The sequence below is a fragment of the Corvus moneduloides genome, chromosome 15 (genome assembly GCF_009650955.1).
Source record: "Corvus moneduloides isolate bCorMon1 chromosome 15, bCorMon1.pri, whole genome shotgun sequence".
NCBI classification, from domain to species: domain Eukaryota; kingdom Metazoa; phylum Chordata; class Aves; order Passeriformes; family Corvidae; genus Corvus; species Corvus moneduloides.
In genome coordinates, this window is record NC_045490.1 from 18,738,180 (window position 1) to 18,752,454 (window position 14,275).

General features: G+C 44.3%; 1 protein-coding gene across 1 annotated transcript; it reads right to left on the minus strand.

The window, feature by feature from the left end:
* Window positions 1-1,226: 1,226 nt before the first annotated feature.
* Window positions 1,227-13,952, minus strand: NPM1 (nucleophosmin 1). The gene is made up of 11 exons (XM_032125076.1): window positions 13,789-13,952; window positions 12,999-13,078; window positions 10,002-10,121; window positions 9,137-9,230; window positions 8,300-8,403; window positions 7,777-7,838; window positions 7,274-7,328; window positions 6,065-6,154; window positions 5,038-5,139; window positions 2,562-2,636; window positions 1,227-1,575 (listed from the first exon to the last, which is right to left on the minus strand). Exons 1-11 carry the CDS (start codon window positions 13,850-13,852, stop codon window positions 1,537-1,539), a joined length of 885 nt encoding a protein of 294 aa, XP_031980967.1. The 5' UTR covers window positions 13,853-13,952; the 3' UTR covers window positions 1,227-1,536.
* Between the last annotated feature and the right edge of the window lie 323 nt (window positions 13,953-14,275).

Below are 14,275 nucleotides of genomic sequence, written 5' to 3' on the forward strand. Positions count from 1 at the left end.
ACCCAGCATCTCAACTATAGGACCTAAGGGTTTTAGAGCAGCACTGTAAAAAAGTATTTCCAGTGGCAATTTTACAAACCAAATTGTACATCTTACCTACATAACTTGTAAAGAACACCCAGGAAAAGAGACCCCATGCTCAAACAGCACAACCCAGTATGTGCTTACACATCCTGCAAAGCCAACCACTGCAGGACCCAAGTGTGCAAGTCCTTCAAGTGGGGAAAACCTCAACCTGCTAAGGCCTGCTTTACTCTCACTCAGAGGTGTGCTGCTGTGAGGAGCACAGGTCAGTTGTGTTAATTCTCAAGCACAGTGAGGATTAAAGCCAAGTTTAATAGTTACCACACAACTGTTTAAGTGTTTTCTTAGTACTCCTCCAGTCTCCATCCCTTCACTGCAGTTAATGTACACAAGATGGAACAGTCAAGCACTGGAAGTGACACATTTAAACAGGAGCCTTGAGGAGTCTCATCCTCAAGGCCCAGCGCCCCTGCTTTCCTTCATGTGAAAGCCCCTACACCCTTTTGAGGTTTTTACTTCAAGTGACAATGGCCCAGAATTTTACCTCTGCCTCTTAGCATCACACGTAGGCCATAACCAAGAGCAGAGGACCCGAGAGGACCACCTGCCCACCTAAGATCTTGGATTTGCTGGAGATTAGTCTCGGCATTCCCAGGAACTTATCCACAGGCTCTGATGTTGCTCAGAGAGCTCTCTAGGCACACCCTACCGCATTCAAGCTAATTCTTTTCTCCACAAAACCCTCACAGGAGTCATTATGTGAGGCAACCTCAGACTCTGCAGCTCCTCAGAGGAACAGCACAGCCAGCCAACCCCAAATCAAAAGTACTGCATTTTACAAGCGGAGTCCCAGGCCCTATAAACTCAGGTTAAAGAGAAACCATAAACCAAAGCACAATGAAGCAGGTCAGAAACTGAGATGCAGGAAGGGCTGTTTTAGGCAATTTTATAATTAGTGGTCACTTTCAGACAAGAATAAAGCCCCGCTTGCCACTTAAGTCTTCTCACCAATCATCTGCTCAGTGGCTCCAAAGCTCATGGAACTGAGTTGTTTTTAAAGTTGACAACGCACGAGGATAGCTTATGTGTACTTGGTAAAGCAGCTACAATACTCAGAGGCAGCTCCTCAGAGAACTTTAAAGCCCCATTATCTCTGGGTTCAGTATGCAGACTCCCCCGATCCATAAAAAAAGAAACAAGAGTACTTTATTAAAATACTAAATTTTATTTTTTCCACATACATTTAGTCTCCCCACCATTTCCATTTGTCTGACCACCACCATGCCTTATCAAAACATTCCATACATACTTAAAATGAAGCTGAGGGTGGAGTCCTGTCTTTAAAAACTAAACAGGCATTTTGGACAACACATTCTTGGCAAGGTAATCTGGATGACATTTATCAGACACAGGAGGGAAAGCTCTTTCAGCATTTGTAAAAAGAACAGCCAAATAATGGTTACAGAAATAAGACTGCAGATTTTAATGAACTGTTAAAATTGTTTTCTTTTCTTACAGAGTCTGTCTCCACTGCCAGAGAGCTTGAATGACCTGGAAGTGTACACAAAAAGTTAGATATTGAAATCAATTTTTCAAATGATTTTTGAAATTATTTTATAGAGTTTACTATCTCCACTTTCTCCATAAAAATTGACATTAAATTATAACAAAAAATGCATTCCTTTCAGAGAAAATCAAGTTGAAAGCATGACATTGGGTCCTTCTGCTAGAAGACTGTTACTCACAGCAGGTCACAACAGTAAGAACTCAGTGAAGGTGAGCGAGAGGATGGGTGTGGACCAGCTAGGCAAATATTGGCTGAACTCTGCCTACCCTGGCTAATGTCACAGCAGCTCCAGTGGCTGAGGCTGACTGCTTTTCAACATTCCTTTAAGAACGTATCAATTTGTCCATCAGACAAGTCTACTCTGAACCACTGAGGGAAGCAGGAAAGCACAAGGAATTCTGTCACTGGAAAAAAATTAACTTAAAGGAATTTTGATAGGGAAATCTAAGACACATTTTCAGCCTAGTCTGTGTTAAGCAATAACTAGTTCAGAAACTTGCTTCCTGATACCACCTTTTGGCTTGCGCTCTTTCAAGAGCTCAGTTGATTTTGGGAGAGAATGTAGCAAGAATGCCATAATCTCCATCACAAAACAGCTCCCCCTCCCAGACACCCTCCCCAACAAAGGGCTGAACAGCAGACTGGCCTAGGTGGCCAAATTCAGCAGCAAGGAAAACCACAGCTCATTTCCTTAGCCAATACGGTGCCAAAAGGAAAATTCTGTGGGTTTAGTAAGCAAGAGATGATTTACCAACCATATAAAAGCTGGAAAAATGTAATAAAATATTAGCTTTCCCATCTTAGCCAACTAAACCCTTAAAACCATTCCCATTTATTTAATCTGAAGTATTGTTTGTGGTTTGCAACCCTTTGAAAGGGTCCAAAGCTTATAAAGACTAAGTAGAAAAGAATCCCTAAGTCAGGTTATAAAAGCTTTTGGACTTTATCAAGCTCTGATGAATTCTGTTACCTTCTGGTCCTCCGTCCTGAAGCAATTCTTAACGTAGTTGGCAAATTTGGGCTCCAGCTTTGGAAGGGTAGTACCCTATATGGAAAAAAAGCAAGCTTTAGGGCCTGCAGATCATTTAACATTTCCAATAAATAACCTATGATGCTGAACCCCTTTGCAACACATGTGGAATTTGAACTCACTTTGCAACTTCCCACACTAATCTGCTTTAAACCATTTTAGAAAGTTTGCTTCTCTACTATACCCAGATATTTCTCACAGGAGTGGCTACACACTGAATTGCTGTCCAAGACTCTTTGCTGATGTTGAAGAGCACAACAGCAAACATTCACCACTTAAATAACTTTGTCTGTAGCCAATAGCCCATGCTATACAGATAAACTAGAACTAATTCTGTATTAATGGACTCTTACTACAGCATGCAACCTGAGATTACCCTTCAAAGGTAGGTTTTCAACTTCAGCTCTCTAAAGCAAAACAAGAACTGACCTCCCACCTATCCTTTAAAACTCACTAACACACTACTCATTAGTACACCACTTCTATTTATTTAAAGAACTGTTCTAGAAACATTTCCTTGTAATGCCTGGAATTGTCTTTGCACATGCTCAGTGTGCAAGGCAGATTCAGGTAACAGTTCATAGATACAGGTTTACCATCATGGCTCCCAGTATCTCCAGGGAAGATACTACAGCATGCTATTTTAGGAGACAGATTTCCTTCCACATGTCCCAAGAGAAATACTTTCCAAATTTTCAGGTGTATCAGTTAAAATATCCCATGCCAACGAGGCCAGCACAATGAGCTGCTACTCAACACATTGCACAAGGCAGCAATTTCTGTTCAAAGGAAACAGCAACATGAGGAATATTTCAAACTGCAATACTGCAACCAGAAAGCTTGGATTTGGCCACTGTCTCACCTCATACTTTTCTATTAGCTTCCTGACACCTACTGAATACAAGAGTTCTGCTCTAAATCCAGTAATTTTTAAAAATCTGTTAACTTGCTGGCTGCCAGCTGGAGTCCTGTGTATACAGGATGCAAACACCCCTTCCCTTACTAAGGGATGCTCCAGCGCCATCTTGAAAAAACATTCAATTAAGCTCCCTGCTACAGTGCTTAGACAGCATTTCCCAGCAAAAACTCTTCAGCACCAGATAATGTATTTTAAAGCTCTTTTTACCAGTTATCTGCTCTGCATGCTTCCCTCTGCAGGGACATGTCTACTGTGAGCAGCTCAGCCACTTGTGCTTGCACTGCAGAAACATCACTAATCATGGCTCCTCTGAGTCATTTTATAACACCACAGCAGCATCCAGGGGTTATTGTGACCCACTAGAATGGTTCAATCCATCATGTCAGGCTCATAGTCCAGGGCTGTGCATTTCCATCCTCATCACAGCCTGTCATTGCTCACTCTGCATCCACCCCGTATTTAAACACTTCCCATCCTGTTCTGCATTCCTGGAACAAAGTAGCCTCAAAACACTAATGATCTAAGCAGAAGATGATCCTAATTCTTTAGGCAACCTTTGTTTGACCTTGTATGGGGTTAAAAAGGGTACTTTGAACCAAAAAAACCCATCAGCAAACCAACCATTTTTCCTAGCACCCTTATCAGCACTTCTGAGCCAGCCGAGTACAAGCAGTCAGGTCCTCGCTCCCACCTGCTACGAGCACAGGGGTACTCAGAAGGCACCCCTTGCTTGCACATGCACTACCACCCCAGGCTAAGGAGGAAAACAATCACCTGCTACACCCAACCAACCCAGAACTGAGTTTTCTATTTTAAACTTTAATAGCAGCTAAGAATACTACTCACAAGTGTGACCACCAAGTGCTAGTCATAGCTGGTAACAACCAGAACAAGTGGCTGCCCTCATACCTTTGAAGGGTGAAGCATCCACTGAAGGGAGACTCAACCCCACATCCCTCCAGAAAGCAAATGCTTTCAGGTCCTTAGCAAAGTATCAGCTCCTATCACAAGCACCTATCTCCCTCTTCTGGAAGTTACCGAGCCTTACAAGCACCAGGATACTGTTTCAAGAGCAAGGCATTCCAAGCATGTGAGGAACTCACTGCACTTGACTTTAGTAACCTAAAATGTATATCTAATACTAGTTAAGTCATCTTTAGAACAAACATCACCTAATGTTTTTTGTGTTTGTTTTTTGTTGGTTTTGTTTTGGTGTGGTTTTTTTTTTTTTTTTATGGTGACACTTCACTTAAGAAATACCAAATTGCCAATCAGCACTACTGGAGGAATATGGAAACAAAGTGGGTTTGTTTCTCATGAGTACAGAGGCATTTTTTTCCCCAAATGTGTTTTCATTTCTCTAAGTTTCAACATCAACACATGCTGATGATAACAGCACAGCAATCAGCGACATCGTAACAATTTCTTAAAACATCATTCTTCTCATCTGCAGAACTGTAAAAACAAGGCTGAGAAACCCCAATTCCAAAAACTCACCTTATCTACAGATGCTTGCATTTTTGCTTTTATCTCCTCTAACGACAGAGGGACTTTTGGTGTTTTTGGAGTTAGAGTTTTATCCTTCTTGGAATCTGGAGTCTGAAAATTATTCATTTCATTAGTAACTTGCACATGAAGCTACTCAGAATATAAGATAAATTTTGTAAAAACAAGGTTACAGTAGACTAGAACCTACTGTAGATTTTATATGGAACAGAAGAACAAGTTATCACATTGACAGTCCATATAGTTTTCAAAAAGTCACAAAACCTAAATTTGTGCTTCCCACACATTCCTCAGAAGCATGAAAAAGAACAATTTTAAGTCTGGAGTTATTATGGTTAGCATAGCTGGTATCTTATGCTTCTGGGCAGGTGCTTCCACAGCCCTTTCTCTCAACAGAAATGAACCAAAAATAGCCAGAATATTTAGTGATTCAGAGTTTACTCCACATCTGCAGCCAGATTAGGTCATGCTTTAAAAGGCACACCTGCACTGCTTTTTGGATGCTATCCTGCCATGTACCCCATGCTCATTTCTGAATGAACCTTCCTGGCATCATGTCTGAGTACGTGCAGCAAGGAAAAGCTGCACAAGGAAGCAGGACACTGTTACACAGCACTGAACAAGAAAACTGTCAGTCCTGAAGTGGGTCAGTGCCATGAGAGCCCCTTAGCAGCAGCAGCCTCCAACTGTTCCCCGGTGGAAACACACTTGGCAGTCACCCTCTTGTACAAGGTGCTGCACAAAAACAATAGATTTAGTGTTTCAAACCAAAGACTTACCAATATTCCCAAAGGGCAGTATATCTGATTTCAAATCTTGGCTGTCATAGGTATATACTGATCACTGAAGAGTTTCACAGAGAACATGAAGCAGTGAACAGTATCCTCAACATGCTTTATATTAAGATTAAAAAACTTCACTTAAATGTTAGTATGCTGTTTGAAGCTACCATTAGGCAAGAAACACTAAAATTCCACACTAAAATAAACCTTTGTTTTTCTCAGTTGTTTTCACTCACTTTTGATTTAGATGCTGGTGTAGATGGCTTAGAGTCTTTTCCATTTTGCTTTGCTTTCTGCATATTTTTTCCTGCAACCTCACGAACAGGCTGAAAAGAAAGCACACAAGGTAATCTGTCAAATGAGCTGCAAGTAAACTCAAGATAGCACATTACAGGAACCCAAAGGAAAACCTGGCAGTGCAGCGCAGTAACATACCCAAGAACAAGTTCTGTTATGACACCGTACAACTGTGTGGGACTCCCATTGTATTTTCCTTAAATAGATCACCTTTCCTTATATATTAACATGCAGTCCTTGGGGGGCAGATATTGCTTTAAGATGAATTCCTGGTGGCACTGCAGTTCCATGACCTCATTCAGTGCTACTTTTCTTCTGTAACACAACCCTTACCTCATTTGCCATTTTATCCAGAAATATTGTCTGGGATGCACATGGGACGTGACACCACACAAACATTTAAGATATGGAGTCTTAACACTCCTATATAAATCAAGGGACCATTTTGTTCAGTCACCCTGGATTATATCAGACAGCAAGAATCTGCAGTTCAGACTGTCTTTCTTTACCAGGCCATTGTGCACTATCACCTATGGAAATTCAGTAGGGACAGAGCAGCACATGGTGAAGTAAAACATTAAATACTTGTTTTCAAACAGTAGATATGAGCACAAAAACCCAAGCCAAGGTACACAAGAAAATGCCTCCCTTCTCCCTGCCCTGCTGTGCGTTGACTGCACCACCAGATGGCACTCGAGGCCTGGCAGAATGGCACATCCAAGCACTTGCCCGCCTGCAGTGAACCCTCTCCAGAGGCTCACCCACTTACAGCATTTTGTATTTAAGGTCGCTAAAAAAACCCTTTCCACAGCATGCAGGACTGAAACTGCAAAGCACAGCGCGCTTGGAGCAGGATTTTGCTTGCTGCCCAACAGCCATCCAGGCCCACACGAGTCTGAGAGCTGCATGCCTGTGCTGATAGAAACCCCATCGCCCCTCTGCAGCCAAGGAAATAAAACATAGACTGGATGGACACACACCCACATTGAAGTGTTCTCATGTCCTATTACAATTTCTTTACACAGGCTGAGCTAAGTTCAAAAACCAATCCATCCCCCATTCACACATTCCAGACAGCTGTACTAAAACTCATGGATTTAAGGGACTACCTGCCAGATTACTGTTGTATCACAGTATTAGCCACTTACTTTCTTTATTGGTGCTTTGATTTCTTCCTCATCATCCTCTAAGTCATCCTCATCACTACAATTAGAAAGGAAGTCACTCACCATAACTCAAGATTCACATTAGGAATTGATCTTCCCCCTCCCTCCCAGTAACATGTTTTATTCATGAAGGAAGCAAGCAATCTTTCCAAGTTTACCTTATACCTTAACACACAGCTAAGTGCTAGGGCAAGCACTACTTTTAAAGCAGTTACATGCATTCCCTCCTCTTCAATACTGAAGGGATGTATCCTAGGGACTTCCACTACTATTGTTAGGAGTTAATGAGTAACAGGAAGCCAAGCATTATAACCCAGTATGACATATCTGAATAACATTAATTTAGATAGCACTGCAGAGATAAATAAGGCAAGTATGCTTTTTCCCTAGCCAAGATACAGCAGCTTTTTCACTTAGGATCCAGTTATGTCACACAATTCATATTCTGAAATTTCAAAATACATTATCAAAACAAGAATACATACTCATCGTCGTCATCCTCATCTTCATCATCATCCTCATCATCCTCTGCTAGTTTTGGTTTTTTCTTTTAAAAAGAAAAGTCTGTTAAGTGTTGATACCATTTTGTGGTAATAAAGAGCAACTGTCATCTAAAATATTTGTGGTGTAACTACAAGACTATCTTCCATCAATTTAGCTAAACCCAGGAAGTCACAGCTGCCAAGTCCAAAGCTACTGACAAGTTTACTGCATGTGCTCTGAGCATACAAACCTTTCCTTCAGCATCTAAACTCTTGCAGTACACACTGATGTTTATACCAGAACCTGCAGTTACTGCAGGGGACAGAATTTCCACAGAAGTAGCCATTATATTCATCCTCCAGCAAAACTTTGAGAGCTTTCTGTACTTAGTTACACTTCCGTAATTTAGTACAGAATAATCCCCTTCTACTTATTATAGCAAGCCACCTAACTTACTCCTAGAGGCAGCACTAATACTAAACTAGAAGAAAATGCTGTGAAAAATGTGACTGCAAGTCCATATACCTGTGGTGTTTTAGCTCCTCCTCCACTTGCTGGTCTCTTTGTTGAAGCATTAACAATTTTTGTATCATCTTCCTCCTCATCTGATTCTGGTTCTTCTTCTAATGCTGATAAAACAAAGGCAACGTGTAAAAACCTCACCTTATTAAACAATAGGTAAAGCAAGACTGCTAGTAGGAAACAAAGAGCATCACCCACAACTGAGTAGCTTTGATCTTGCTGAAGTGCTGAACTGATAGTGGGAAGCTTCCCACTAGCGACCTAACCACTGAAAAGAAGTTTTCCAGCTGACTGCATGCAGGTACTACCACAGGGAAACCCAAAACGGGTGAACAACCACCACACACAACTGGTTGGAACACTCCTCACACACAACAGACCACAGAAAGTTAAAAATAACATTTTCTCCATTCCTAAGGAGACACATTTAAAAACTAGTAGAGAGAAAGATCAAAGATGATTCTCCAAAGCAGAAGGCTAGTCCTAGGTTAGTTTAGCTAAAAATCAAAACTATTTCATGGGTAGTGTCCTCACACTCAGCTAATAAGCAGAAAGCCAACAGTGGGACACCAACACCCACTTTCAAGGGGAGGAATTACAACTCAAATTGCAAGGTTGATAAATGCCCCTTTATCCATACAAAACAAGTGGCAAGCAAAGGCATGCAAGCACTCCTCTGAACTTCTGCCCTACAGTCACTCCATGCCACCAGTGACGTGACTTTATGATTCAGAGGGTCAGTATCAGCAAAAGCACTTCTGGAGGCACCAGCTCCGCATCCCCTGGAGTCCTGCTGGTGCTGCCAGGTGCCCGGACAGAGCAGTGAGCAGCCATACGTACCTACGAGGTGCTGACCGCTGACGTAAACAGGCCCTGAACCACATTTCAATCTCAACACCACTGGCGGTGTGATCTCAAAGCCGCCTAATGAGACCTGTGGGACAAAGCATCGTTATTCAGTCGAATATTCCAAGAGAAGTGTACTCAACAGACACTCCATCCAAGCGGAAACAGTAACACCAACAGCTGGAGACTCCATGGCTAACACAGTTACTCCACGTTCCCACTGACAGAATACTCTGTGAGTGTTACAGAGTCAACTCAGGGTCAATAAGCCACCAACAGGGGTTTACTACATTCATGGCTCATCCTCGTTAAAGCACTCCAAGGCCATACCAATACACACTTGCTTCTACTCCACTTGGCAGCACTGTCAATTTGAACATTATCTGTCCCACCTGCCCCTGGAGTTGTGTAGTTCTATTTGTACATCATCAGCAACTGAGTCAAACTACATTCCAGATAGCAGAAATGACAACAGGGTGCCCTTGGAGTGACAAAGAAGAGCAATCACCTGAAGAGCTTGGGACCTTCAGAAAAAACAAATTGCTCTCATCCCGGGTTTAAAGAAAGCAACACAGCTTTAAGATGAATCTGCTTGGATATACTTGTAGATACATACAGATGAAATGTGTAATTACTATCACTTTAAAAGAATGTGTAATTTGAACAAGCCAATTATCTCCAGATGACTAAAGTAACTCTACCAGGCACAAGAGATGTTTGTATTTACTACCACCAAAACAGACACTTGTCTGAACACACTGCTCAGTCTCACTAAAATTCAGTTGACCCAAGCCATTTTTAACTTTTTTCTCACTAGACACCAATATTACAGTCGATTTTCCCAAGTTTCTGCACTTACTGTAGGCTGCACTGACATTTTCAGAGATGCCAGTACTACTTTAGTAGGGTTGCCTTCATAGTCCAGTGCTTCTGCTTCTACAACGTGTAATTCGTCTTTGGCTCCAGCTCCTAAAGTAACCTGTGAAGTCAAGAACAAGGCACAGTCTGAGCATCTTCCCCAGTATTTTAAAGTCTTCTAAACCCCAATTCACTGTTCTGCATCAATGAATGCTGAAATGTGCATTTCTAACTACTAATGATTCAACCACACTCTAGCCCAAGCCAGTACTCTTTCTCAGCAACACTGGAACTTGAACTTCCAAGGCACACCTCCAGGCACGTTTTGATGACAGTGAAATCAGGTCATTTGCTGGTGGATCACTGCACTGAAACAAGGCAGTGGCAAGTTCAGTCAGCCCTACAGCTAGTCCAAGAAGCACATACACATCATCTCTTCCACAGAACCTCAGCCTACAGCCTTCCCCTTCCTGCCATCAGCCAATTGCTTCCCTGTATCACACTGTGCACCTTCTGCTTACTTGACATTCACTGAGGAGTCAAGTCTAACACCAGCTCAGTTGAACACTGTGATTTATGCCCATGTCTTTTGCTTTAATTCACCATGGACTGAGAACTGCTGTCCCAAGGCATTTCTAAACTCAACTGCCTGGATTCCTTACTCTGAGTAAGAGTCTGGCACTTTCTGAAGAGTCAAAACTCATAGCTGCAAGGAGACAAGTGAGTGAAAGACATTGGTCAGGCCTGAAATTCCAGTTCACTGAACCTCTGGCCTCTCAGACAGGACTACATGCAGAAGATGTGAAAATCAAGAATCCCTTGTACTACAGCTATTCCCAACAGCAGTGCACAAGGCTCTGTGTTCCCTTTCCTAAAGCCCGTGCAACAAAAGCCTCCCAACCCCCACAGGAGACATGGGTGTTAATACTTCAGGCAGATGCATACAACTCAAGTTTCCATTCTCCAAGAGCTGAGCTTTAAGGAGGCTATAATGGTTCAGACTTAGATGTATCAGACTGAAGGCTGGGAAACAGAATATTGGATTCACTACTTCTGGCAGATTTTTATTAGCAATTTAAAGAGGTGAAATTGCAGCTCTGATCTCGCCTTTTAAATGTGTTGTTAACAACACTGACTTGTTCAGCTAGTGGGACAAAAATTTTAGAGCATGCCCTCCACCCTCTACTACTCCTGTCATTTGCTCCAGTTCAAGTAATACTACAGCACTTACTCTTCATTTATTTCCTGTGTTTGGCAAGCATCCATGTATGTGCTTAAATTTCTACACTGAAGGAATGCACACTGAATAAATAGGTAATGAGGCAGTGACCACTCCTGTTCTTAGCTATTACTAGGACATTTTCAGAAACTCACACCACTTTTACCTCCTTCATCCACCCATCCCTTTTCACTTTTACCCCCTTTTCTCCCCATCTTGCTGTACCTCATGCCCAAGTCCATCACCACACTTGTATGTTAACAGGCACTTCTACTCATCTGGGCTTTTATCAAGAGCACAGATCAGTCCTCAGGTATTTGCTACCTTCACACCTTATCTTTCTGTAAGTTCTTCCTATGCTCAACAAGGCATTTTCTGCTTGCAACCACATCCCAGACCTTTTAACTCTTTAGTCTCTTAAACATTTCCTAGTTTGTCCTTTGTTATCTTAACCCCATTTCTCCTGTGTATCACCCCTTTTTGTTCTATGAAAAGAGGTTATTAATTAAAGACTTTATCCCCCCCAAAAGCCTAACAACAAAGTAGCACTGTGGATCGATCTGCTTCATCCTTCACACAGTGTACAACATCAGAAGAGATGCTACAAGAAATTTTGAAAAAAATAAAAAAAATAGAAAAGGCATGTTGGGTAAAATCATACAATCGAAGTATCACTAATTTTATCTGCATAACAAGCATTCAGATACAAGAACTTGGTATATGGACTTCCCCATACATACTTTATTCTTATAGTCTTCCATCAAAAGAAATTGTAATCAAGAACAAATTACTCATTGTCAGGTCCAGGCTGCACTTTTCATAATACACAAGGATGGAAAACACATGAGTCACGTAACTAACACAGAAGTGTTTTCAGTAACGCTATGAAGTGTTTAGGGATCATTATTATGCAAGTGACCTCCAGGAAGCAATTCTGCTGTAGGAATTAACCCCCAATTAAAAGACTCTCTTGCTCCCAGGTATCAAAGTGTCTCTTTGTATCTAAACAAACACAGCAATAAGCAGCAGAGATGCTGTAACTCTTTAATATCTTGTCTTTGAAGCTGGGGCATATTGTTCTGCTACCCAGAACAAAAGCCTTGAAATAGTGTGTCTGACTTGTGTGGCACCAGAAAGCTCCAAGGACACACAAGAACTCTCCAGGAGTCTGTCAGATGAATTATCTGACTGAAAGATGGGGTTTGCCAGTTACATCCTTGGAGAGGGCAAACCAAGGACAAAAATCAAAACATACACCTTTTGCCCTCTTATTTGGATTTACTTATTATCCACTTCTGGGGGAGACCAAGAACTGGAATTATGTTTGGGAACACACTGAAATGGTTTTCAAAATAAAGTTTCTAGTAGTCTACAGAAGTGTGCCTATGTATGAGTCTTGTAAGTCCATCCTTCCCCTGTGCTCCTGTAGCATCTGCACTATTTGCATTAGGGATGCCTGAATGTACGGTTTGGCATTTAATTCTATTTAGTACGTATTGATTAACCTACTGTGAGTTGATTCTTAACCTTTTCCAGCCTTGCACTGCTTGCTGTCAACAATGAAAAATCCATGGAGAAACGTCTTCAATACACAAAAGATTTGAAATTACAGTATACACTCCACTGCCAATAAGAGATGCTTATGAACAGATTCACAAAACATTTATCTCTAGAAGAATTAAGACTGGAGAAATAAACGACGCGTTAAAAAACTCACTTCTTGCATCATAGCACACCACTACATTAAAAATGTAAAGTTAAAAACCAAACAGTACTTGCCGTTCTCAGAGACAACTGATGTTCATTTTCTTCATCATCTACTTTAAACTGATACTCCTTATCCGCTTTAAGCTCGCAGCCTGTAAGAAGACAATTCAATTATATATCTGCTGTTTTATTAAAGACGCAGGTATTTGCTAACCACTTATTTTGCAACTTAGTGCTCCCAGGCCTTGTACCTGCACAGAGAACTAGCGGCACTCTGGGCACGCACGCAGTGAACACGTGGGGTGAAGAAAACCCCAGGCGAGTGCGCGGCCTGCTGCCGACCACGCAGCTCCCCGCGCGGCCTGTTCAAGCCCAGCAGCTTCAAGACCACCCCCGCCCAGCGTCCCTCGCGGTGCCCGGGGCGATGCCAGCTCTGCAACGCCCGCGGCGGGCGGCCCGGCCTGTCCCGGAGCCATGGGCGGAAAGGCGCGCGCGGCCGCGAGGCGCTCCACGTGCTCCGCCTCCGGTGGCGCTGCCATGTGCTCCGCGGGCGCTCCCAGCGCGCCGCGTCCTTAGGAACGGCCGGGAGACACCGGGAACAAAGCGCGGGACAAAGCGGGACGGGCCCCGCCACGTGCGGGCCGCGCGCCACGTGGGGAGCGCGCGCGCGGGAACGGCCGCGGCGCGGGAACGGCCCCGACACAGCCCCCCCTTCCCCTTCCCCTTCGCGGAGGCGCGGCGCTCGGCCGGCACAGGCCGCGGCCCCGCAAGGCGCCCGCGCGGCGCCCGGCCCCGGGGCCTGCGGGGGCGACGGAGCCAGCGGGCCCCGGGAGAGCGTTGCCGCGGGAGCGGCGAGCGTTACCGAAGAGGAAAGTCTGCGGGCGCAGGGGGCCCATGCTCTCCATGTCCATGGCGCTGTCCTCCATCGCGGGGCTGGGGCGCAACTGGCCGGCGGATGCTGCGCTGCGGGCGGACACGCACTAAAGGAAGCCCCGTGCCCGCCCACTCGCTGATATAGCCTCGCGCTCTCGCGAGAGCCGCGCGCGGGACACGCCCCCTCGGCCCCCCGTTCCGCTCCTGCGCACGCGCGCACTCTCGCGTGCGGAGGGTGGTCGCGCGCGGGGTCGGGCGGGCCGCCAGGGGGCGCCGCGGGGCCGGGTCCGTGTGAGGGGTCCCGGGCCGCCCCCCGGACCCTCCCGGGCCGGTCCCGCCGCGCCGGAGCCGCCCCGGAGCCGCAGCCGGAGCCGGAGCCGCAGCCGCAGCCGGAGCCGCCCCGCAGCCGCAGCCGGAGCCGGAGCCGGAGCCGCGGGGAACCGCAGTTCTCCGCTGCACGGCCGCGCAACACGTGG